This window comes from Montipora foliosa, chromosome 12 (assembly GCF_036669935.1).
Source record: "Montipora foliosa isolate CH-2021 chromosome 12, ASM3666993v2, whole genome shotgun sequence".
NCBI classification, from domain to species: Eukaryota; Metazoa; Cnidaria; class Anthozoa; order Scleractinia; family Acroporidae; genus Montipora; species Montipora foliosa.
This window is the reverse complement of record NC_090880.1, coordinates 26,199,883-26,227,067: the sequence shown is the minus strand read 5'-3', so window position 1 is coordinate 26,227,067 and position 27,185 is coordinate 26,199,883. Positions and strand designations below refer to the sequence as shown.

General features: G+C 40.4%; 2 protein-coding genes across 4 annotated transcripts in view; both read right to left on the bottom strand.

Annotated features, from left to right (window-relative positions):
• Positions 1-12,651, bottom strand: part of LOC137978617 (sacsin-like) — a 30,812-nt gene extending 18,161 nt beyond the window's left edge. The window contains exons 1-2 of one of the 2 annotated variants that reach the window (XM_068825615.1): positions 12,331-12,651; positions 8,318-8,428 (exon numbers count right to left, since the gene is read on the bottom strand). In XM_068825615.1, the coding sequence (XP_068681716.1) occupies positions 8,318-8,342 (25 nt within the window). In that variant the 5' untranslated portion in view covers positions 8,343-8,428; positions 12,331-12,651. Of the gene's footprint in view, positions 1-8,317; positions 8,429-9,475; positions 9,667-12,330 lie in introns of those variants that run through there. The other variant, XM_068825616.1, reaches the window with a different exon arrangement.
• Positions 1-27,185, bottom strand: part of LOC137978622 (tetratricopeptide repeat protein 7B-like) — a 147,155-nt gene that overhangs the window by 59,358 nt on the left and 60,612 nt on the right. Inside the window, exons 15-22 of one of the 2 annotated variants that reach the window (XM_068825628.1) lie at positions 22,236-22,294; positions 20,666-20,782; positions 20,331-20,443; positions 18,985-19,116; positions 18,507-18,604; positions 16,899-17,003; positions 16,098-16,189; positions 13,271-15,181 (exon numbers count right to left, since the gene is read on the bottom strand). The exons of the other annotated variant lie outside the window; for it this stretch is intronic. Coding sequence (XP_068681729.1) covers positions 15,052-15,181; positions 16,098-16,189; positions 16,899-17,003; positions 18,507-18,604; positions 18,985-19,116; positions 20,331-20,443; positions 20,666-20,782; positions 22,236-22,294 — 846 coding nt within the window. The 3' untranslated portion in view covers positions 13,271-15,051. Of the gene's footprint in view, positions 1-13,270; positions 15,182-16,097; positions 16,190-16,898; positions 17,004-18,506; positions 18,605-18,984; positions 19,117-20,330; positions 20,444-20,665; positions 20,783-22,235; positions 22,295-27,185 lie in introns of those variants that run through there. 2 annotated transcript variants of the gene reach the window in all.

The window sequence follows — 27,185 nt, the reverse complement described above, 5'->3', positions numbered from 1 at the left end:
TGTCGTTGAGTAAGGTTTCCATCTTGTTGTCATAGTCAGATCTATCCATGACAACAAAACAATTCCCCTTGTCGGCCTTCATTACGACTCTGGACTGGTCTTTCTTAAGATTGCTTAAGGCTTTTTTTTCCTCTTTGGAAACATTACTGTGTGCCGGTAGTCGTGCCCTATGACGAACAGCAGCAGAACTTGTTCTAACCGCATCTTTGGAATCATCAGGCAGGTGGCGGATGGCAGCTTCAATTTCAGCAACGATGTCCTTATGTGGTATGATAGTTGGCGTTGGGGCAAATTTGGGGCCTTTCTCCAAGAGAGATCGTTCCTCTGGTAAAAGTGGTTTCGTGGAGAGGTTCACAACCCAGTTGTTCTTGTCGATGTCAGCTTTTTGAGAACCCCTGGTGTTCAAATTCGCGAGTTTTTTGGCATGTCTGGCATTGATGTTATTATGAAAAGATGTTGCTCTGCTTTTCAGGAACGACATTAAAGTTGAATAGGTGTCCTCGTTGACACACATCTTTTCATAATAACATCAATGCCAGACATGCCAAAAAACTCGCTAATTTGAACACCAGGGGTTCTCAAAAAGCTGACATCGACAAGAACAACTGGGTTGTGAACCTCTCCACGAAACCACTTTTACCAGAGGAACGATCTCTCTTGGAGAAAGGCCCCAAATTTGCCCCAACGCCAACTATCATACCACATAAGGACATCGTTGCTGAAATTGAAGCTGCCATCCGCCACCTGCCTGATGATTCCAAAGATGCGGTTAGAACAAGTTCTGCTGCTGTTCTTCATAGGGCACGACTACCGGCACACAGTAATGTTTCCAAAGAGGAAAAAAAAGCCTTAAGCAATCTTAAGAAAGACCAGTCCAGAGTCGTAATGAAGGCCGACAAGGGGAATTGTTTTGTTGTCATGGATAGATCTGACTATGACAACAAGATGGAAACCTTACTCAACGACAGATCCACCTATGAAGTAATTTCCTCATCTCCTTTCCGCCGAATCGAACGTGAATTGAACGCTATGCTCCTCTCTTTAAAGAGACAGCAAAAAATAGATGAACCAACATACCGCAAACTTCACTCAACTGACGGCACACCACCAGCGATTCGCGGTTCTGTTAAGCACCATAAAGAAGGGAACCCCCTGAGGCCCATCGTCACCTGTATTGGCTCAGCACTATACAACACATCCAAATTCCTAACGGATATCCTTTCTCCGCTTCAGAATCGCAACGGATACTCTGCTGCCAACTCCTTGCAGTTTTCCAAAGAATTATCCGATATCGAGATTGATGATAATGAAATTTTGGTCTCTTTTGATGTTGTGTCACTCTTCACCGCAATCCCTGTAGATAAAGCTTGTATGTACATAAAAAAGAAACTTGAACAAGATGCCACCCTTCCTTCAAGGACAAATTTGGACATCGATGACATCACTAAACTTCTTCAATTCACCTTGTCCAACAACTATTTTATGTTCAACGACAGAATTTATAAACAAGTCCATGGCTGTGCGATGGGCAGTCCTGTCAGCCCCGTTGTGGCCAATCTTTGCATGGAGGAGATCGAAGAGTCCGCAATAAGTATTTCAACCGTTCGCCCCAAAATTTGGAAAAGGTACGTGGACGATAGCTTTTGCATCATTGGGAAGAACGACGTCTCAGCCTTCCATGACACATTAAATTCAATTGACCTTAACATCTCGTTTACCATTGAGACCGAATGTAACGGAAACATCTCCTTTCTCGACACTCTGGTCTCCCGAAGAAATGGAGTCATCGCTGTTAATGTTTACAGAAAGCCCACCCATACAGACAGATACTTAGATTTTTATTCCCATCACAGCAGGCAACACAAGGTCAGCACAACATCAAGCCTCCTGCACAGGGCTCTTAATCTACCCAATTCTTCTGAAGGAAAAAAACAGGAACTTAATTACGTCCAGGCAGCTCTGGAGTCCAACGGTTATCCATCTAGCTTTATCAAAAGTATACACGCTAGAAAGACTCGAGCTTCTACAACAGATGTATCTCCGGAGGAACTCGTTGGAATGTTTTTCAAGATGGTTGAACCAACCGAGTCACGCAAGTCTTTCGCTTCTCTCCCTTACATCAAAGGAGTAACTGAGCCTTTGACACGCATCCTCAAAAAACACGATGTCAGGGTTGTAAACAAACCATTTACCACTCTACAACAACAGTTCCCAGTACCGAAATTCCGACCTTCGATGGAATCGCAGACCAACGTCGTATATAAAATTTCCTGTACAAATTGTTCGTGGTGTTATATTGGGGAAACCGGCAGAGCTTTCAATACGCGAAAAAAAGAACATTTGAGGAACACCAAAACTGCGGCCAAAGGTTCTAGAATTGCCAATCACGCTTGGTCCAATAACCACGCCATTGATTTCGAGAATGCGTCAGTTATTGACAAAGGCACTTTTAGAACGAGATAAACATTAGAAGCGTGGCGTACCACAGTGACACCCAACGCAGATAACAATTCGTGCCCTTTACCTGGACAATACAACATTCTTTTTAACAAATATTCATAAATTTTCTACATTCTCATCATTTTGCAATGTACGTTTTTATTTAAATTTTCTCATCGATTTCTTATCATTCATTTTACCCGTCGAAGACTGCAGTTCGGGCAGTCGAAAGCTCGTAGTTTTTTAATCATTTTAGCCAGAGATCGTTTTTTAAATTTTAACTAAGTATTAATATTAACTCTATCGTTCGTTCAGTGAAGACGTCTGCGACAACGGCAATGCCACAAAACAATAACATCATTGATTTAAAAATAATGGCGCTGCACGTGCGGCACCGCTTTTAGCAGATATTTGTGTGGTACATGTCCTCTGCCTAACCAATGGCGTGAAATCACCAAATTTGAAGTCTTGACGACAATGGTTGCGGTCGCATTAGGGATTTAACACTAGTGTCCAGCAACAGTACACCCCTTCAAGAACAGGCACCGATTAGCTTTTAAGTAAAAGAAAAGTTGACGAATACTTCATAGAGTGGTCTAAAATCACACGCAAGATTTGATTGCTGCTCGCATTGCTGTGAACAGTTTCCTTTTTCTGTGTGTAAGTACAACCTTTCGAACAGTCTTATATGGCATAAACATAAGCTTACTTAAATACATCTAGGTAGGTGTCACATAATTATTTTTTTTGTGTCACCAGTTTATAGATAGTTTTAGCCACTCGTCTTGTTCGTTAGTGTGAGTGTTAATTACCAATTGTACGATTCCCTAGTGTATTATGCATTATCTGATTTAGTGTTATAGAATTTCTAAGTGTTGTAATGTAGTCATTGCTTGTAGTCGTAATTTGAATGAATTAGTTAACTATATATAGATATAAAAGTCGTGGGCGTTGGTTGGTTGTTGAAGTGGTGCAAGGTTTGTTGACAAGAGGAAAGGCCAATTTTAGAAGAAAGTGGAGGGCAGAAACGCGCAAACAGTCAATGCTGAAAGTCTTTAGCAGACCCCAACCGTACATCAAGACAAAACCCCTTTGTCTACGGTGGAGGAACGAGCGAGGAGAATATTACTGTACGACTCTTTAGTGAAAAGGAAAACGGAAAGGCTGAGCGCCGGCGGAGTTGACAAAAGAGGAATAGGACAAGTAAAGTCCTAGAAAGATAGAAGGCGCCGGAGAGCAGAAGCAGAGGCAGACCTAGAAGCAGTTGGTTTAAAGCTGCATTGCTGGCTGAGGTTTGTTGGTTAGTTGCTTTTTGGAGTGAAAGCGAAGAACTGAACTTAACTGTTTAATACTGTAAATATTCAAAGTAAAGTATTTAGTTTATTTTAATTACTGTTGTCATTTAATATATATTAAGCAAATTTAGGTTTTCTCTTTTTTTTCCCTCTCCTAAATTAAAATCTTTAATTATTTTCGTTTATAAGTTTCATGCTTGTGCGTTGCGCAATTGTGGGAAGGGCGTGTGTGTGTTATTGTTTGTTTTTCGTTTTGTGTACGAACCCACCATCACAGTAGGCCTAAAAGCGGAGCTTCTCAATTATTATTCAGTTATGTTTTTTTTCCAAATATTTTTATCAGAAGTCTGCTTACCATTCGACGTCGCGATGTTATAAGCTAAATTCACTATTTTGAATTGAATAATGCAAAGTTCGCACCAAAATAGTAACCGTATTCAAATCGATGCGGTTTCACTGTTTACACGACAGATGAAACCGCATCGTTTTGAAAACGCTCCACTTTTGGCAGCGGTTTCGGCAACAGTCTCGATCGGTGTCGTGTAAACAGAAGGTGTAACCGCATCGAAAACGATGCGGTTACAAATGAAACCGCGTTCGTGTAAACGCTGCCTCAGTCGCTCTCTTTTAGTTGAGCACCGCTTACTCGTCGCCTGCTAATTTGTCTTTTGCCTCCCTTTCTCTTTCTCTTCTTTCCTCGTTGTATACTACTTATTAAAAATTCTAAGTAAGTTTTTTTTGTCTTCAAAATTTTTGCTTGTTTTACTATAACACTGTGTCAAATGCTGGCCATGTAACTTCCCGCTGCAAAAACGCGGGTTCCAGCAAGGTTGCAACCCACGCATCTTCCCGCCAATGAGGGACGGACCATTATTTTCCCGGAGGAAAGGGGGGGGGGGGGGGTATGAAAAATTTTCCTCTGTAAACTATTTTTTTTTAAATATGCACCTCTGCAAACATTTTTTTTCGAACAACACCTTCCTGCAAACAATTTTCCCGATATTTTTTTAACCACATTCTGACACAAAAAGGAAGTTCCCTTTTTGCTGCCGTTAATCGTTATTCAATTCAATATTTTACGGCGGCGACCAACGAATTGGAAAAAGAGAAATCTACAAAGCGGATCGAAATCCACCAATCACTGCCCACGAACGTTACCTTTTGACACCTCTGAACTCATCTTTTTCGTTTTCTGAGACGTTATTATGATAGGCGGCAGTTGCTTAAATTTTACATGTCCAGTCTTTGTGTTATTGAAAAGCGCAATATTTTAAACTACTTTTCGAAGAAAATTTCAGAAAAGCTATACCCAATTTATATGAGACATGTAAGCTCTTAGTAATAGCTTGTTGTTTCTATATATTAAAAACTCTCACCATTTTAATTCTTGCACAGCTACTGGCGCAAATACAGAGTATACGACTGGCAATACGCAAAGGGAGTAGCAGGCTTTTCTGCTATTCTGCAGTAGTGGAGTCCTGATCCTCTCTGACGATGTTCCCATATACATTTATAAATATATATGAGGTTTAATAGTCAACGAAATGTAAAATAATGTTACAGTGCGACGCGCCTAACCGTGGCCACCTAACAAAGTTTTTTACAAATTGTCCGCCAATCAGGATGTGTGAATTTGATTGACAGTCACGCCTCCTTGCAAAGTTCGCACAGTTGTAAGTTGAACACCGTTGCATGGGTTGTTGAGTTGACGTATTTACACGTAATTGTCAAATGAGAAATTTGTTGGGTGGCCACGGTAAGGCGCGTTGCACTGTAATTGCTGCAATAAGTTACTGTTAAAAAAAAAAGGGATCAGCCATTTACTGATTTTTTTATTTGATTTTATTGCCAACATGACCACTTTGAAATCCCCTGCTTGGGTTTATTTTTGTGCACGGTCAATTATTTATTTCATGCAATGTTTGGTGTTCCAATTTGGTTAAATTAAAACGTTGATTTTAATGAAGCCGTCTATCCTGTCTACAAACAACGACATACTTTTAGTCAAATTTTCAGTTTTGAAATTTTTCTTTTCGTTAATAAGTTACAAGTTTCTCTGACCCCTATGCAAACGATGTTTTTATACATATCATGTTTGCAAGCAATTTATTTTGTCTTTTTAGGTCCTGAAAACAATTTTTTTTCAATATTTTCTATAACCACCCCCCCCCCCCCTCCCCCTTCCAGAAAAATAATGGTCCGTCCCTAAAACGCGGGTTCCAAAAGTAAGACATTTCGCGTATTGCCTTACATGAAAAGTTGAACGGACGGTCGGACGATGACGTCATAACCAAAACCCAAACTTCTCACATTGATGGGTTAATCACTATTTCTTAATTATTAATTGTTGTCCTTAAGTAGCATATTGAGGTTAATGATTCCAAGTTCGAGTGAGGCCGCTGTGCTCTACCGACTGAGCTACAAGGCCAGAACGGGAGCAGGCCGTGGGTATGTGCGGTGATCTAATCCGAAGGTCGTGGGTTCAAATCCCACCCTGGTCAGAGTTTTTCTCTGTCCTTGTGTGGGCCCAATTCCAATACTAGGGTTGATCTCTGATGGAATAATTGGGTATGAAAACTTCACAGTAGTGTTAGGCCTCACTCGAACTTGGAATCAGTAACTATTTCTTAACCACTGTGCTCCGCCAAGCTCCGCTCATATACTCGTGACTGAGGTACTGTGATCCATTGTAATAATCATTGCAATTCATTAAAACGTTTTGGCATGCATTGCTTTGAGTCTGTTTTGTCCGAAACTAATGCCTTCCTTAATGTTTTTCATGGTTCGCTTTCTTTATACAACGATCTCAAACACCTTGTGATATCTTCATGTTTCACCCACACCCGAGGTACAAGGAGCTCAAATAAATTATAATACTTTCCCTTTCATGTCATCCTTCTACATGGGGCAGTTTGGAAACCCTAGCCCTAAAGATTATCTCCCAGAGGCAATAAAATGTTCTGGCCTCTACCGTCTTTTGATACAAATGACTGATTAAGGAGGGTCTGAATGGGGTGGGGTCCACATGTCGGTTTTCGGTTAAAACTTCATTACTTTGTCGGTTGTCGGTTAAGATTTCGACCTTTGTCGGCTGTCGGTGAATCCCAGTTAATTTTTTTGTCGCTAATTGGTAATTTTTCCTCGTTTTGTCCGTAGTCAGTAATATTTTCTAGTCCTTTGTCGCTTGTCGGTTAACCCCATTCACACCCTCATTAAGACACAATTATCCTAGTGGTGAGATCGTAAATGTACTTCGCAATATAATAACAACCCACACTTAATTAGGAGAGATTGAATTGTTATTAACTTTGAGGAATGGGATATTGCACGGTAAAAACAGCCAATTTCCTAGTCGACTACACTCGCGCTTTCAAACTGACCCTACAAGCGATACTATTGGGATCGTTTCAAGTTCTATTATTTACATGAATCAAAATTGATTTTTATAAGAAAATTCTTTAGTTATAGTTTGTATTCGAGGCATTCATCGAACAAATTTCGTGCATGAAAATTGAAGTGTACGAATTTTTTGCGAAATAGAATCTTTCTTTCAGAAATTGACAGCTAAAAGTTACCCTCCCCCAACTTCTCAGCGAACAATTTGATTACCGATAATGCTAGCTGACCTGTTTGAGTGATTAAGATTGCACAAACAACACCAGTATTTTTTGTTTGCGAATCCGTTAAGTGATGTTTCGGTGACTTGATTGTTTTCGACAAACATTCAAGAGTCTTTGGGATCACCGGGCGAAATTTTCGAAGTGATTTCAGCCAAATGTTTCGACGAATGCTTTTGTGTACTCGATGCATCTGAAATCTTGTGACTCGGAACAGTTTTGGAGGTGATATAAATTCTTTCATTAACACACACACACAAATGAAATGAATTAAAATTCGGAAAGAGACCTTCTTTATATTCTAAGATACTTTATCACAACGCTGGAGTTTATAGAGCTTCCAGCATTTGTTCACTTCGTCTTAAATTACGGTTCCCCTTCCTCTTGTCGCCTATTTCCAAATAATAAATGATCGCTTTGAAGTCTCAAGCTCATTTAGCAGAGCGCAAAGTGCTATATTCATTTGGGAGAGTGTAAATCAATTCAAGTCAAATCAGATTAAATTAAAGCAGATCAAAGAAAAGGTTAGTATTTTCATGAAAGGGGAAAACTAAAGTACCCCAATAAGGTAAACTTTTTGGAGCAGAGTGGAGAAGCAACAAATTCAACCCACATATGACGATGAGTTCGCGAATCGACTCGGGAGCCCTTCGCCATCTCTGCCCTTAACATTTCGTTCGGATGAAAGCTAATGCGGTTGTAAATGTGATAACCTGCGATTTGGCGTACTTTTCTTTACACGTCTGATCGCAGGTTATAAATGTGTCGGTTGGAACATCTACAAACGATGAGTTACGCTTGCAGTGTATTTGTTTTGGAAGTCAGGAGTTGAATAAACACAATTGTTGTTACGTTGTATGTCGGTTTGCTCTGGAGTTAATCCGCTACAATATTTCCGTTATAATGTTTCTCTGGAACAACAAGCAACCAAGTGGATCACTGAATGAATCAAGAAGTAGTACAAACCTTTAAGTGGGGGAGATGCCGGCATTGTGTGCAGTCACTACACAACGACTTACATCAGTAAAAGTCTTCCTCGTGAAACACGAAAATTCTGAATATCCTAAGCGGAGACCACTAATGAAGAAAAAAGAATGACCTTCCTTGGTTGGTTAAATTGTTTATCTACGTAACAGCAACTTCATGCAATAAAATCAGCAATCGTACTTTCAAGTTACAGGGGCACCCAACGAACAATTTGTTGTAAAATGTATTATACCCCAGTTAATGAAAATAAATGTTATTAAGGCATTTTCAGGTGTTTTTCAGTGTTGCTGGGAAAACATCTGTTCCTTTTTCCCAGCAAGACACACAAGAAATTTCCCAGCCAGCTAGATAAAATTGGTTGGTTTCCCAGCCAGCTGATCAAATTTATTTCCTAGCCAGGAATTCCGCGCGTTTTCAAATCCCTCGATCCAAAACGACCGAACAAAAGCGACAAAACCGGGACAAAATAGGTTTTTTCCGCAAGCGCAATCACTCTGACCAGCCGTCGTATGTTTGTCACTACTCTCTGGGAGAGGGAAGGGGTTCTTTTTTTTTTTTTTTTTTTTTTTTTAGTCGTCCTCAGTCTTCAGAGTTTCTACAGCCAGCTCGGGTTGAAATTCTAGAAAAAGTCAGTAATTGCCAGGCAAGACCTCTATCAATACCAAAATTTCCCAGCCAGCTCATCGAAACACCTGTATTTTTGCCAGCCAGCAAGATTCCTCTGGGGAACAGATAATGTGAGGAACAGATTCGTTGGGTGCCCCTGAAGTTATTAGAAGTGAGGTGTTGTTGGATACAGGTACATGTAATTCTTTGCTCTCTAATCCCCAGGCAGGAGTTCTTTCGAGAAAGAGGAGTGGATTTATTTCGTAACGACAGCCAAAAGAATTGCTTAATATAAACACTAGATTTTGACTTCTCCAAGGGATAAAGTTATCTGTGGCCCTGCATTCTGTAATTACTACCCTTGATGGAGAGGTCGACCAGATGGATAGCTCGATATCCGTGACTGAATCTCACGATTACGGTGCAGTGCTGTATAGCCCTGTATAGCTTTAGGGCAAAGCGACTTCGGCAAAATGACACTCTGGTGGATTAATTCTTCAACAGGAAAATTTTCCTTAGAAATGAGCTCACCTACTCTGCAATTTGAGTCTCCGTTAGAAATAAAATTCCAATTTCAGATTCTTTCAGGTTTACTTCAGATGCAGCCACCTTCAAGTCATTCAAGTCAGTCAAATGGAAATCGTTGGAACTACTCGTAGGTGAACACCTCCAGTGAACTCCTAGTCTAGCTCTCTTAATTTATGGCTAAACTTTAAAGTTAATTCTCGTACTGGATCCACTTAACGCCAAGCTGGAAAGTTTTGTCTACGCAAGTTGCTTTGGGCAGAGTTTATCTCCATGTCTTAACCTGGATTTTAGTGATTGCATAATCACTTTCAAAGGCGTTTGCTTCCGCCTTGATTAAATAAGATTATTAAATTCGGTAAGATCTTTTAAAAATTGACCGAAGTTCCGCATACCGTGGGCCCTACACCCGACAAGGACAGTAGAAATGAATCAGAATTTCAATTTAAACCACTGATCATCACGATGAGTTATTAACGTTACTTGAGCAGTAACGAAAGGAAAGCCTGAAATACTCAGGCTTGAACGGGATTTCGCGATGCCGCTGAAGTGCTCTGTCAGTTGAGCTACAAGCCATCTGGAAGCCACTAGTCATTATGTGAGTCCATATTGATTCCTTAGAGGATATGAATATGACGAAAGATAAGATATATGAAAGCCATATATATTTGAATTGCGGAGAGATGAATCATATTAAGATACTGATCATCGCAGTTATTAACGTTACTTGACCAGTAATATATAAATATATATGCCTTTCATATATATTCACTTTCGTCATGCCTATACCCTTTACGGGCTCAATATGAACTCACCGCATAATAACCACCTCGCAGATGATTTATAGCTCAACTGAGAGGAGCACTTCACCGGTAATGCAGAGGTCAGGGTTCGAATCCTGTGCAGGCCTGAATTTCTCAGGCTTTCCTTTCGTTATTGCTCAAGGAACGTTAATAACTACGATAATCAGTATCTTAACGTGATTCATCTCTCCGCAGCAAATATATATGGCTTTCACATATATTATCGTCCAACCAGACTTTGGTCACCAACTTCCAGTACAGTAAGGGGCCCAGTTCTCGGCCACTTTTCGTTCAACGTTTATTTTTTGCGCCACAAATGAATCTGAATAAAAAGCAATTGCTTCCAAAGGTAGCCTGATTCCTTGCCTTTTGTCCTGCCGAGTTTTGAGTTTACAGCTACTATATACTGTGAGCAAGTCGACGTGACACGAAGGTAGGTGAATTTGGTTTCCACGAAAACGTGTTTGTTCACGGCTACTCGAATTACATGTTCTAATTCAAGTTTATATTTTATCCGTATAGATCGTTTTCACGTGACGTCATCATTTTCTAAAATCGAAAACTAAAGAGCCACGAAAGTTTTTATCCTCATCAGGCATAAGAGGCGGTAAATTTGTATCCATTTGCAATTTTAAAGCTCAATTGCGTGCTTTGTTTGGAAACCAGAGCATTTTTAATTTCGGAGTTATAGCGGTGCGTGACACGAGGGCACGATTGAGTTTATTGAGAAATATATATTTATCTCATGGTTTTGAGCCTTTTTAGAAATAAAAGCATTAGGAAAAGTGCTTAGGTAAATAGCTGTTTGTTCAGTACAGATGATCTCTCGCCTAGATAGCCAAAGTAAGTAACAGATGTTGACACTATTTTCCGGCCGCCATATTGGTGCACCACAGATGTACACCAACATGGCGTTTTCATACTGGGCTCTGTAAATTTCTGCAAAACATTTCGACGAATATCTGAAGTTTGGGGAAACGCACAGGCCTAAAACTTGGAGAAGTGTCTTCTTCATTTATCTTCTACAACATCACGAATTCTTGACTTTTTCCACTAGATGGTTTTCGGTTTATTTTTTTATTGCGTGACAGTGAAAACGATCTATAGGAGACGCAAATGAGCTAATTCTTGGCACATTGAACGTAGAGTGATAAATCTCTCAGTTAAATATGAACTTTTCCCGGCCTATTTTATTCTTCTTTGACCTAAATTCACTCCTCAAAATTTCCTTGGCATTTTTGCGTATTTGCCTATTCTCGGCCACCCCGCTCGCCGTCGACAACACTAAAAAGCATTCATAGTTTTGTATGGAGTTTTCTTGTCGAATCATTTGTTAAAGTAAAGCTGTAATGGGGTGGCATGTTCTGACAGTAGATATGAATTAAAACTTATGAGTTCTGACTCACCAGAACCCAACTCTTTTTTTGGTCTCGCTTGCTATTGAGCAATTAGGAGAAAAAATAGGTGTGCAAAAAACCTTCCTTTTCCAACATGAAACAAAGCTCGTTAAGGATACTTTGTGGGCGAAATATAAAACACAAACCTTATTTGTGACTTAACAACAAAAATGGGTGATAAAGCGTTGTTTATGCTAAGGAATCGAGCGCTCTCTTTTGTGGTCGAGAACTGGGCTCGCTGGCCAATAACTGGGCCCACGAACGACGCGTCCATTTTCGTTATTACTCGAGAGAAAACAGCGTTGAGCAGTCGATAGCTTTACATGTGTAAACTGAATGCTGAAGTTAATTGTCCTTGAAATTTCAAGTCCTTACGGCAATTCCAAGGTAAGAAATACTAGTTTACGTTTTTTGTGGCCGAGAACTGGGCCCCATACTGTACTTTCTTTATTATCGTTGTTGATATATACAAAAAAAATTTGCATGACTTAAAACACCAATTATCGAAAATTCCACTTCCAGCTAAGGTTTAACAATTTTACTGTTTCGGAACCTTTCGAGAGGCTTGACATTCGAGGAATCAGGAAACATACCGCCACCGGCAAATTTAGGATTCAAGCCCGGCTTAGTATAAGTCGGAACTAAGCAAAACCACACTTACCTTCTTTTCTATTTAGGCCTGTATCCTCTCTTGCAGCTCATGTCACTCCTCTCCACGAAATTTTCAGCTTTAAATTCTCAAAAATTGCCCAAATACCGGCTAATTTCCGGGGCAAGGAGGTAAAGTGAAGATACCAAGCTAATTCTATGAAGTTTGGGCGGTTCTAAGAAAACGACAAGTCATCGGCCAATCACATCGCGGGAAAAGAGGGAAACAATGAAACCGGAAAAAGGAACAGATTCTTGGAAAACTCAGGTGACATTCTCAGAATTGTCGGAAAGACGTCATTTTTGTATATTGGGAATTCTTCACTTTCTACGCCTTCTTAATTAAACAAGTTAACTTTCCCGTTAAATTTTAAACAACAGTTCCGTTTCTTGCTGTCGTCGATCGCAATGACGAACCTGTCCAAAGGCGTATGGAAAATCAGGAATCCGGAATTAGAAACCTGAAATGAAAACAGGATCATGCAATTCTCGTCGAAAATCCACTGATGAAACTGGTAAGAAAATAGTGACAAAATCACCATTGTTGTCCATAACTAGCGACCAAATGCCCGTTAAATGTGATTAGGAATGGCACATAACTGATTAGACTTTCTGAAAGTCCTTTAATTTCATTTTCCGCTAAGTGACGGGTGGTTCCTTTAATATTTTTCCCGTTAAGTGACGCCTGGTTGCGATTTCGCGGCTTTGTCGATCGTTCGGTGGCTACGCAACCTCAATTCAAGCTCGCTTCGCTCGCTCTAATTTGTCAATCAAAGAGTTTCGAGAGAGCGACTGGGAGCAAGTCTAATTACTGATCGAATGTACGAAAACCACGTGCGCTGCATTGGAGTAAAGAGAAGAGTGAAAGGCCGCAGTCTTTGAATAGCGACAATTTCATGACTTTGGAAAGAAAAGAACACAAAGAGGAGAAACACACGAACACAAAACGTAAATAAATAAAGGGCATGTCGCCCAAAATTGGATTGGCTTGAACAGAAACAAACACGAATTTGACCATTAATGTAGAAAATGCATTATATAAATGGAAATAATTCTTTTTACTACAATTATTATTGATTATATTATTCTTATTTGTAATTGTTAGTTAAGGCTTTAGAGAGTCGATATATGACCGAGCAAGGGAAGGGAATGAGTTCATTACCGCGTTGACTTCAAGAGGTAATGGGCCCTTTGAAGGTTAGTGATCACATGGTACAAAACCCGCCATATTGGGACGCAAATTGCCCACTGGGACATCTAAAACAAAGAAAATTTAAATTACCTTGCTTCGTTTAAGATGTCCCAGTGCGCAATTTGCGTTCCAATATGGCGGTTTTTGTACCATGTGATCAGTAACCTGCAAAGTGCACATTTGCATTGAGCACAGCGACGCAAAGCAGTTTGTTACCTCGACCCAGTGTAAAACCCATTCCCCTTCTCTGCTCGGTCTTGAGCACAACGTATTAGCCACTTTTCCTATCTTTTAAAGCCTCCCAATCACTGGTCCTTGAGACAACCTAACAACAATTGCAGAAAGCGTTATTCTTGGAAATACGAAGGCGGCCAAACGAAAATATGTCATTTTAATGACAAGTTTGCTCACAGAAAGCCATCATGCTATTTACTAATAAAAGGTAAAAGAAATGTGAAACTTTGTTAAATCTCCAATTTTAAGCCTTAAAGCTTTGATAACGAGCCAGTTATTACCCATCAAAAACTGATAAATTCTTAGGTGGCAAAAGGCGCTACACCCTGCTAGCAAAGACATTCTTAAAAGGACTCTGCAGAAATCGTCTTAAGTCTTTATTGAGTAAGCGCAAGCCGTTGCTTGGAGACACTTTCAAACCCATGCATGACAAGTCTCGATCGCACTCCAAGACGCCATGTTGATTTTCGTACCGAAGGCTCGCTTTTGACCTTCGCCTTGTCAAAAATATGATGCGCGCGCTGTCTAAACAGGTTTGACCGGAGTGACTAGCCCAGCAACTTGGGATGCGGCGACTTGACACGTTTTCTGCAGAGCCTCTCTTTCTCGCCCTCTGGTGAGTTTTAGAGAGGAGCTAATAGGGAGCTTAAGAAGGTGCGTTTTTGAGACGCGGACGGCAACCGGAAGTAACCTGTTTTCCCTTTTAACTTGTCTTCATACAACCACATTTCATCGTCAAGTTTCTTTTCTCCATTAGGGATGATTAGTATAAAACTCTGGGAGACGCAACTGTCCTGGAACGCGAGTTGGTCTCTTCCGGTTGCCGTCTGCGTCTCAAAAACGCGCGTGCTTAAGCTCCCTAATGATCCCATACAATCTTTGTAAAATTACGAATTTTCAAACCATCATTACTCAAAGATTATTTGCTATATCGGGTTCAAATTTTGAGAGAGAGCTCATTATACAACGCACTTTCATATTCAGTATTTTATTCCTGGCTTACTGAATAGAAAACGATGACTTTGTGCGGGTAGCAACCCTTGAACATTGACAGAGCCTTGAAGTCTAAAAATTATATAGCGATATTTGATTATTCTTTAAGGAAAAAATTTAGTTAGATCATAGTTAGTAGAGCGGATTGGTTCTGAAAACCGTGAACTTCTTTGAAGTATGACTTTGTTGTCGTTTTGCCCAGTCACGTGATAATGACCGGGTAGCACACTATCATCCAAGATGGCGTTTGAAGTGGTGAAGTGTGGTTAAAATCCTCTACCAACCATGGTTAGACTTCGAGAAAAGGCATTTTTGTCAGAGGAACCGTGGTATAGCTGTAAATGGTATGATCGGATGAGTAGCCTCCAGATCAATAGCTGTCATCAGACATTCACTGGCAGCCTCGTGTTCGTTCTGCGCTTCTAACACCACGCCCAGTAAATGCCTGAATATTGAAAAATCGCATAGCACAAAGTTAACCACACTTCGCTGACCTTGGCGAATGAATTAAATTTTAAAAAGGTGGGGCGCTCACTTACTATATAATGTCGCTATGAAAACTGGTATCTCGGAAACTGTAACTGCTACAGACACTATAAATGCTCGAATAAACGCCCTTGGCATCATGGCCTATTTCATTTTTGAAGTAGTCAGTGAGTTTTCAACAACCGAGGAGGGGGAAGGGACAAGCTTATGTAGCTTTTAACCGAGAGGGTAGGGCGTTTGTTCCGAAGGGAGCGTTCATTACCGCATGTCGATTTTACCGACGAGATTTAAGAAAAAGAAACGAGCTAGCGTGTTTGTTTTACAAGGCAGTGTATAAAAACGAAAACACACGTAACAAACAAGAACGCAACACACGTTTGTCTGTGCGTACCAACTTACATCATTTCATAACAATTTTCTCAAATCTTTCAAGCTCGGTTATTTATCTGTGATAACGAATATCGTTGTCGATAAGAGTTCAGACAACGCTGAACCACATTCGATTTGTTTTTTACCACAATATTCAACGCCAAAGAAAATGCTTATTTCAGAGCGTGGTTAAGTTCATGGCACAAAAAAGAGCAAGCTTTAACTATAACTTTCTCGCAATATGATTGCTTTATTTCCCAAAATGAGCGTTTCTGCATGATTTACTATTACATTGTGTGACACATCGACGCGAGCATGACGCGAGCAGCGTTGTCTAGGCTCTTATCGACAGCGGCAAATTAGGCAATCAGATTGCCACATTACAAGCAATTGTATCAAAATATAACTTTGTTATTGTTTCTTCAGAGACACAAATAAATGATTGGAAACGACAGTTGTTAATGTTGTTGTTGTTGTTGTAAACAGACAGACAAACAAGAACTCACCAAGCTTCAAAAGCTGTTGGATCAATGTTAATGGCCTCACGGAGGACTTTCTCGGCCATAACAAGATTTCCAGTTTTATGATACAAAGAACCCTGAAAACAACAAAAGGAAATAAAACGCCTATGGGTGGTTTTCACGTGACGTCATCGTAACCATGCTGGGGTGGAAAAACATTAAATAACAATGACCACAACCAGGTTTTCTGAGCCCGCGAGACTAAGCATCCCCAGAAAACCATTGTTTTAACGAAAACCGCTGGTCAGCAACCTGGTTCTGGTCATTGCTGTCTTAGGTCTTCCTGTTGGTGGACGAAAACAAAAGATCTCTCTTTAGCTTCTTTTGTTCTTTTGTTGAAGTTAAGCTCAGTAGGGACTACTAAGAACTAGCGTTCAGAACGGTTCTTGACTGAACCCGGCACTTCCCGATCTCAAGGCAAACGCCCCAACCACTCGGTCACGTTACCACCTCAAAACGTCTCAGCTAAAATAGAAATTTCATTTTTACCCTGTTTTCAACCATAACACCAACGCCACAGTGCCACATTAACTAAGTTGATAATCTCATTCTCAATCCGACATCCACCCGAACTGACAAACTCAAAACAGCCCGTAAGTTGTCCAAACATCCTACTACATCCCACTGTCAAGACACTTCGACTACTTCCGTTTTCAATTGGCCTCGCTTTCAAAGTGAGTTTAACTGCAATCAAAATGAATGTTTTTTTGACTCGTTTTGAGTAAAAGAAGTAGGTCCCTCGACAACAGTTACCCTATCCCGGATCGAAGGTGAAAGCGTGCTTACCAAGTGCTGGATGCTTGGGACGTGATTAGGGTTAATAGCAACTGCATTTTCGAAACAATTCTTGGCGTCCGTGAAACTTCCTTTCATTTCAAAAATACGGCCACGCTACAAGGAAAAAGTACAGTTATTTCACATGCCCCTTTAATGTACTTCACTGTAGATGTAGATCATTCAGGTAAGAAAATGGGATAACTAGGGCGCGACATTTTTGAGACGCGGACGACAACCGGAAGTAAACATTTCGCTTAACAGGACAGTGGTGTCTCCCAGACCTTTAAACTAATCATCTCTAATGGAGAAAAGATATTTAGCAATATAAATGTGGGGAAAACAGCTCTCAGGTTGCCGTGCGCGTCTCAAAGCGTCCATACTTAGGACTTCGTTAAGGAAACTATAACACCAAATTCAAAATAAACAAAAGATCAACCTCCGGTCAAAAGTGAAAATTATTCAGGACGATAAGCGATTCTGAAATTCACTTGTCTCGGAAACCAACGCTTTATTTGAAAAATGTTCCAACAAATTTGATTGTAAACATTACTTCCTGTTGTCTAAAGTTATTAACTCGTTGGAGTGAAGGTTCCCTTTAAGCGAACCGCACACCGAGAGGGAATCGTTTTTTCGCGTATTCATGCCAGCTCATTCAGTCAAGTGTCAATCAGTGGCGGATCCAGACCTGGAGGTAAGGTGGGGGCCCGCTCTCAAACATTTTGTTTTTGCCCTTTCACAGTTTTGGTGGCTTTAGTCCAAAAATAAGGGGGAGGGGGGGGGGGGGCGCCCCCCGGGCCCCTCCTCTGGATCCGCCACTGTAAATGGGAGAAGGTGTCTCTTCGACGTCAAACGCAGAGAGCCCTAATTATGCATACAACTAGTAGTAATCTCGGATTATTGAAGTGCGTTGGACAGTCGCTTTGGAACCAAAGGAGAAGGGTAGGGAAAGAGACGATCTCATAGGACCGACGTTTGAGGATACGAGCATGTACTTCTCAACATGGTTTCAATAAGCGCCGAGTACTATGACTTATGTCACAGAATTGAAATACTTTGCCCTTGGCTAGACTCTGAATCATACGTTAGTGCGATCTATTTGATCTCGCCCCGGAATATCTTCGACGCCTTTTCACTCAACGCGTCGCTGAACAGTAGAACTTGAGAAACTAATTGTCTGAAACGAAGTTTCTGTCAGAGCACCGCCTGTCTGTGAAACAATTTGCCCCTATAGTTAAGAAAGGCTGGCTCTTAGCCTCTATTGGGCAGTTCAAACGTACTATCAAGCAGGTATCTGTCCTATAGCATTCCCACACGGCAACCAAGTAAAGCAGTTGTAAAGCGTTTTTACTTTTTTTAGCTTAACTGATTATGTTCCTAGTTTTACCTCACCAAGAGAATTTTTTTTTAAATCTCACTCAAGGAGGAAACTTGTGAGCGGACATAGTTTTTTAGTGAACGTACAAATTGATAACCCTCTCATCTCTGAACCGACCCATTTGAACAGTAAACTGGAGTTAGAGTAAAAAATTATACTTTAGGTCTCGCTCTACGAAGGAAAAGGATCAAGGAGACGGTTTTTGAATGGACGTGAATATTCATAAGCAAAGTCACGCAGACCTGGAAAAAAACATCCGGGGACAGCGGAAATATCAGGTGCGCCTCCTGTACGCATGCGTTAGCCTCAGCGTCTTTCTCCATGGCGATAAAGACGTCAGCTGTAACAAAAAGATAAAGCGCACTTTAAAGAAAAGAAAGGACTCGAACAATTTTTTAAAAGAAAAATTCTTGAAAGAATGTCGGCAGAGAGGCCTTAAGGTAGCCAATGATTTGGCTTTTAAAATTCCCTTGGCCTTATGAGAACTCTTGGTAAACTCATTGACATGTCTTTTGACTACAGCACTAACTCTGGAACGTGAGCAAAAAGCAAAAGAAGGGGGGGAGGGATGGGAGAAAGCGTTGGAGGGAGTAGGGGAGGGAGAGCGAACGGAACACATGCAAGGTCAATACAACCATTAACACAGCGCTAGCCTTTGTGCCCTGAGAAAGGCATGGGTCGTGATTAGCAGAAAAAGAAGCAACAAGTTCTTGTCCTTACCAATTGTGAGCCAGAGCTTGGCTTGTAGCGCCAGCACTGCTGGAACACTCAGTTTGACGGAGGCTGATGCGGCTTCGTCTGACAGGGCCTGTTCCAGGCGCACTGAAGCTGCTATTGAATTAGTTCCATCCACTGGGTTAAGAAGGGAAATGACAAAAGCATGCAATGAACAAACCAATGGAACGTTTATAGATGGTTTTCAACCAATCTCTAGAGATACAGATAACAATGCTGCAATGTACAATTGCTGGTGGACGAACAAAAGGAGCTAATGAGATTATCTTTTGTTTTCGTCCACAAACATGGGGCCGATGACATCACGTGAAAACCACCTATTGAGTAGGGAGCTTAAGCACGTGAAGTTTTTGAGCAACGGACGTCAACTCGTCTTGACACTACCACATTTATATTGCTAAGTACCTTTTCACTCTTATGGACGACAAGTTTAAAAAATAAGGAGAAACTGCTCTCCTGGCATGCGAAATGTTCATTTCCGCTTTCCGTCCGTGGCTCAGAAGACGGCAAAAAAATGTTAAAAAGTGAAAAACGTGCATGATCGTGCAGGGCTTTCAAAGCTATTTTTTTTTGCTTTCTACATATGCAAATTTGTAGCGTTCTCGTTGCCGTCGCCGTTGTCGTTGCTTAAGTTCCGTTTTAGGGAGTTTAAGACGGGAGTTTAAGAAATGACGACGGCTACGGCAACGACAACGCCAAAAAACAGTGATATTATTGGTTAAAAGAACAAAAAAAATCGTGCTGCTCGTGCGGCACGCATTTTTGAACATTTCTCTCCCGTACTCGTCAAGACTACTACGTGAAATGACCAAATTTAAGGTTTTGACGACAACGTGGACCAACTACAGTGAATCTTTCAGTCTCACTCTTTACTTCACACCCGTCCGTACCAATCCAGTTATAGGATACTTCGCCCATATTGTATATTATAAACAAGATGGAATAATCAGGAAACACTTAGAATAGGAAATCTCGTTTGGTCGTCTAAACTTCAATGCTACTTCGTCTAGCGAATGGTAATCTCAGTCAATCAGAAACAGAATGTCCAGAAAAGCAAGTATTTAGAAGTGAGCCCAATTTTGATATCCAACACGAAGCGTCCCTTTAAGTCTAAGCATTTCCTACCTATTTCTAACAATAAGGTTAGGATAAAGTTTAGGGTCCCATTCTTTAACCAAAATAAGCACTATTTTTGCGTTCGACTTTCAAATTTTGATCCCTTCCTTGGCAAGAATTGTTCCTTCGTGATCGTCTCAAGATATACAGATCGAGCAAATCCGAATCATGACGAGCACGTCCGAAGCCTTACGATATCCCCCCGAATCACTTACTCGAATCTTTGTCGCTGCTAATTTCTGTGAGAGAAATCTGCTTCAAGCCTCGTGTATCAGTGATAACTTTGTCCAATAAACCCGATCCTGCTCTGTGTAGCTCCACTGCAGATCTGTGTGGACAAAAAATTCTGCAAATCACTTTCTGCTTCTCAAAAAGTTTTCAAAACTTTGCAGTCCGTGATCCAAGAAGTGCGCGGCTGTAAAGCATTTTGAGAATTTCTTGAAACATCTCAAATTCTCCCTTGCCCAACGGAAATATCATACAGGAAAAAAAACACGATCTTTACAGTAAACCAAAAAAAACATTATCTCGCCTTATTGAAAGAACTTACCCCGACAGATCGGAATCATACACTAGTTTCCAGGTCTCTAAGAGCTTTTTGCACGTGATCAATGCTTGGTCTCCGCCTAAACATGTCTGTTCCAATTTGACCTTGGTGACGAGCAAGCTGAAAGACAGACAACACCTTGATGATTTCTCAATTTTCTCTGTCAGACTTCACCTGTGCCGAATGTTATGTGGGAATTAAACGCATGTGAAGTGCGACGTTTGAAAGCATGAAATTTGTCAGATTTATGTTAAAATCGACTTCTGCCGCATCCTCGACTGAATGAATCGAATATTCGAGTGAAGTTCGACAGTGGTTTCATACGTCGCATGCCATATGTGTTGAATGAAATGCATAAAATGAGAAAAATGTTTTTTTTTGTCAAACAAATGCCATGCGGATGAGAACATCGGTGAGAAACGGCCTGGAGAAACACCGAAATGTGTAGTTCTTGTTTTTCTCCGACAAAATACACCTATTTAAAACTCTGGATGTCTTTATTGCATGAAGTGTTTTCTTTATTTTAAAACGACAAGGACACTCCAGGACGGCTGGACTGAGGGCCATAACATAACGGACGATGAGAGTCCCTACCCCTCTAGAAATCGGTACCGTGAGTAATTTACAACCACCACAACAACTGAATAAAGTCGGAATGTTGCTGAAAATTGTGTTATTCCTTGCAAGCTTCTAAACCGACTGATGGAGTTTCCACAGAATGAGGAAGCAAGGGAATCCGGCCAAAATTCTCTCTACCGCTTGAATTCTTCTTGATAACATAGAATGTTGCTCGAAACACTTCCGACAAATTTTACGTGTTAGACCGCCCCCAAAGATAATTATTTGGGTCGATTCAAATAAAAGTGAGATTCAACCCATGTAAAATTCGACGTTCTAAAAGGGGCCTTACTCCGAGTACCCATATTATTACATTTCCGTCGTGAACTAAAAATCCTTTAGTCACGACAGACGATGTTTTCAGTAGTGAAAATTGTTGGATCAGCCTTTTGATTGGTCGCACTCTTTTTCCGCTGGTGAAAAATTATCACCCATGCGTTGTGATTGGCTAGTAGTTTGACTGGTTAGTTAGTTTGTTGTAAACATGCCTGGCGCCTGATGGGGGCCGACAGGTGTATGGTTTTCAATGTTTTTGTTCTCTTATTGCGTAGCTTTCCCCACAAATGCGTCAGAAATTTTAAAAACGTTTTGAAAGTATTTAAGCGAGGTATGGAAGGTAAAGATTTCTTCTCTTTCAAAATATTTTGCTTTTTTTTTCGGGCAATAAACACCTCTTTAAATTTATGATCTCTGTACTGATATAATAAACAAATTACTTCATGGTTGGCTCGTTTGTACGATTTTTATCACTCACTCGTCGTGAAGGATCGTCAAACTTACTCATTCGCTTTGCTCACTCGTTCGTTTAAGCGATCCTTCACAACTCATGAATAAAAATCGTACGCACTCACCAACCATAAAGTAATCAGTGTATTTTTTTTTTAAATTTCATGAAATACACACAACTTTCATTGGTACAGAAAATGCATATGGACACAGTCACTCAGACTCAAACCTGAAATCCTCAGGAAATTCCAAGAGCGCTGCATCGCAGACTTCTAACGCTTCCACAAACTAAAATTAAAAAAAAGGAAGATCAACTTTTAATAAATTCCGTCCGGGTTTAGGATTTTTTCGGAGTCTTCATTTTACCCCTCAGTGGTCAGCAGTCTGACCGTTGGCGGAACAAAGTACCACTGGGGGTTGGGGCTGGGAAAAAGGATAATCTTTGCTGACGTCATTATTTACAGTTTGTATCATTAACATACGACTTTGCCGATAGAACACATCATGCTATTCAGAAATTGACTTCACAAGGTAAAAGAACCTGTTAAACTTAGTGAAATGTCCAATTTTAAGCCTTTTGGCTTTGATAACGAGCGAGGCATTAGCCATCAAAAACTGATAAATTCTTGGGTGGCAAATACGTTCTTTGTAAAATTTCGAATTTTGAAAGCGTCGTTACTCGAAGATTATCTGATAAATTGCGCTCCAAGTTTCAGAGATAGCTCATTATGCAAGAGGGCTTTCAATATTAATAGACCTAATCGGCTAACTCAATGTTGTACCCAATTCAAACCCTTTGGGAATGAAACGTTTTGTTCCAGGTATTTCCATATCATTTACATATGAATGCTACATTATCATGCAAATACAACACCCAAAGAATCTTAATCCCGGGAGATTTGAATTGGGTACAACATTGAGTTAGCCGATTATGTCTATTACCGGAAAGTAGTGATTTTATGGCTGATAGATTAGAAAAAGATGGGCTTCCGCTAATGAGGGAAAAATATGGAAAAGATTTTCCTGTAAAGTGTTTTCACTGACGAGCTCAATAGGCTAGTTTTGAATTGTGCTTCAACAAATTCAATTCCCCAGCCCCGAATTCGAATTGAGCAGCAACAGAGTCGAGTTTCAGGGAAATAATTTGCATTTTCCTTTCTTTTGAACAACAACAACAAAAATGCTAATTATTTCCCTGGGCCCGGTTGTTTAAAAGCCGATTAACGCTAATCCCAGATTAAAAATTAACCAAGGAGTTTATTTCTCTACTCCCAAATGCTGTTTAACGCTGATTTTCGGCAAAACGTTAGGTTAGAAGAAGTTAATCTTGAAAAACAAAAATAAGCAAAATAAACTTTCACCAAAAAGTTGAAAAAATGAAATAAAAATTTACGCTAATCCTGGATTAAGTTAATCGGCGAACAACCGCGCCCTGAACTTTTGTTATTGCACAATAAGCCAGTTCGGAGTTAAAAAAATCACGTGCTTGCGTCAATCAAGCATATAATAAAAGTACAAAAGATTTTTGATGCAAATTTCTGCAACAATTTCCACAACAAAAGATGCTTGTTTTTATCCCGACGCGAGCACGTGTTTTTTTTTTTAAACTCCGCACTGGCTTACTCGAAACTGGCTCATTCCCGGAGGATTAGTTGGGTACACCAAAACGGCCGCTGTTCTATTGTTTAGGAACACCAACATGAGTGCCGTGACGTCACGTGAAAACATTCTATACCAGGTAGTCATAGGCTCCCGCTGACGCAGAGAGTTTGCATCACGTCTTCCGGCGGCAAACGTCAGGTTGAAATTTTGCGTTTCGTCAAAAATCAAAGACGTGTGTTTGATCATAGGCATTACTTGCCCGTTGTCAACAGATACATGTTTCGAAAAACTTCTCAAAGGAGCGAGACAAGTTAGAATAAACGATTTTGCGTGACAAGCATCAATCTGCCGTTTGCCGTTTTCAAGTGAACGCGATGCTAAATAGGAGCTTAAACACGTGACGTTTTTGAGCCACTGATGGCAACCGTAAGTGAGCTGTAGGCCATATCGAGTTCATGTCTGCCTCCTCTTCAAAGCGAGTCTAACCAGCGACGTGTCCTGGCCTGCGAAATGTTCACTTCCCAGCCTTCTCCATCGCCAACTTGTAAGTTCAAATTGTTTTCAACTTGTAAATTCTCTTTCAACACTTTATACTTCAACACGTTAAATAACTAAATGTTTGTAATAATTGTATTCTCCGTCGGCAACTTGCAAATCAATGAAAGCTAGATGTTTTACTTGAGGAGGCCTAATTTACAAAAGCTTAGTAGTTTCTTATAGGCCACCTCGCCACCAATATAATTTCAATAATTTCCTTTTTATCTTTTTTGTTTTTTTTGTTTGTTCATATTTTTATCTTAATTTCTTCTTTCTGTGGCAGAAATAAACCAATAGCCAAAATTAACCCTCCTTTTTTTGTTTTTTCATATTTGTATCTTAATTTCTTCTTTCTGTGGCAGAAATAAACAAATAGCCAAAATTAACCCTCCGTGCCTGAAATCTAACAATCTTTTGTTTAACAGCGACAATGTGGTCACTAGTTCTTAATCACAAAAACAGAGTGTATAAATACACCTTAGTTCCCGTCCATACGTTTCCGGATACTTTCGAAAACCGAGACTTTTTCCTCTGTTTTTGCCACCCGTTCCCGAATAACGAAGGATTTTCAAAACGCTCTCCAGTAGATTTCATTTGAAAAATGAAGTTTACCGTATTCCTGTGTTCAGGTGAAAACGGCAGTTTCCAGTAAGAAGACTTTCAGGGGCTCGTAATACCACAGAGAGCGTATGCGCGCGCATGCTGGCTAAGTGGAGATTAGCGCTTTCAACTCGTTTCCGCGTGTTCGTGCGGGTAAATACAATTCGAAAACGCTACGTGTGGACGCACATTTTTTCATAAGCGGAGAAAAAAATTTCGTTTTCTAAAATATCTGGATACGTCCAAAAAAGTTTAATTTTGCCCTGAATAAATTGATCCTAATTTGCCGGGTTTTTTTTTCAATGACATTTGGTTGAATTCTCACGAAAAAAAAAACACATTTGGCTTCATTAACTAAGGACCAGTACAAACGCGTATCCGGATGTTCTCGAAAAAAGCAATTTTACTTCCTATTAAATGATATTGTTTGATAGCCTTTTTGTTTACGTCACTAACTCGTCTTTAAAAAACGCATGAATTCAGGTGTGATAGTGATAATCTCATGGTTCCGTCTGATATATGTTGGACAATTTACTGCATTATAGCAATTGCACCTCGGTATGGAATACATTAGGGAGTTTAAGTTAGGACAACTGCAACGTCAACAAAAACGTCACTCAAATATAAACTTAGCGCTAACGTAAGAATTTAGCGATTGTTTCATCTTCTTAACGTTGAGAATACGGGAATACAGGAGAACTATCCTGTAACTGGTTGGGTGCGAACGGTCTTAAAGTAAGGACAGAAAATGAATGTTTTATTGTTGTCTGCACAAGTTGTCGTCAAAACCTAAAATGTGTCGTTTTGTGGGAGTACGGCAAAGAAATGTACTGAAATGCATGTCAAACGAGCAGCAGCATTATTTTTCCCCTTTTAGCCAATGATATTCTTACTTTGTGGCGTTGTCCTTGCTTAGACTCCCTACTGGATAAAAAGAAAAAAAAACAAAACAAAAAAAGGAAGGAAGGCTTAGGCCGAGACAGGTGCCAGGTGAAAAGAGAGTTTTGTCATAAGACAAATCCTCTGGTGAATCTCATTTAGAAGAGGAGCCATGAATTCTAGTACAACACATCTGATCCAAGCAAGCCAGGTCAACGACTCAACTTTTCTCGTTCAGTTCCTTCACGAGAAGCAGCAATACCGTTCTTCTACATACAAGGCAGGTATACTCGTCAATACAATCATTCTTCTTATAGCCTTTCCGTTCACCATCGTTCTGAACGCGCTGGTGATGGTCGCAGTGAAGGTCAAACCACGACTGAGAGTACACAAGTCAAACATACTTCTCGCTTTACTGGCCTCAACTGATTTCATGGTTGGTGCCTTTGTTCAGCCCACCTACATCGTGGTGTTGATAAAAGGACTTCTTGACCATCCACGTCCATATCGTGTGGTACCAATTCTTGAACTTGCAATAGGCATTTCAGCTTTTGTCTCCCTTCTCCACCTCGCCTTGATTAGTGGTGAACGCTATTTGGCCATGAAGCACTCCTTCGCTTACCCGAACTTGGTCACTGATGCTCGTTTACTGGTTGCGTCCGCCTTGGCCCGGATTCTCGGCATGATGCTACACGCCACTCCATTTGTGTTTGGCAAAGCAGTAACGGTGCATGTCGCAAATGCTCTAGTGTTTATCACTAGCGCTTGCATTGCTTTCTGTCACATCACCGTATACCGTGAAACCCGAAGACTCGGACATCAAATCGCAGCTCAGCAAGTTACAGAAGAGGCAAGGAAACAATTTCAAAGAAATAAAAAAGCGGTAAAGTTGACGAGCATCATAATATTGCTCATTGTCATGTGTTACTTACCTTTCGGCGCCGCTGTTGTTCTCGTTTCAACGATGCAACACCAAACATCTCTCTGCTCAATATTTATCGCTTCTGCCACGTCGATCCTTCTTTTGAACTCATTATTCAATCCGATTCTTTATTCGCTGAGGATCAGGCAGCTTCGAGTGGCAATGATCGAATTAATGTTCAGAACAACGCAAGTTGCTGAAGCCGAAGAAATTGAGAAGCGATTGTTCGGAGCTCGAAGAGCTGCGAATAGAATCCACCCAGGCTAAACGGAAAACAAGGACGGGGTCGTCTATCGCCTGTTATCTGAGTAACCTAGCTGATGTTTTCAAGAAGTACGACATGTCGTGAAACCAAAGCTGAACTTTGATCCATGACAGACAAGTAGTAGTAATAGAAGTGAACCTTTACTGTTTAAACACGATCAATAATTAAAGCTGTACAGTTTGTGGGGTCGTGTATAACAAACAATAATGAATATGAAGCATAAACATATATACACTAAATTGAATAATAACTTTAAGTATACATAACAAACATTATACTTGGGTTTGCACTGGCTGGTAGTGCTGTTAAATTTAAAGCTAAGAAATACATCTGATTTTAAAACAAGGTTGTTAAAACGTCTTGATAATTTTTAA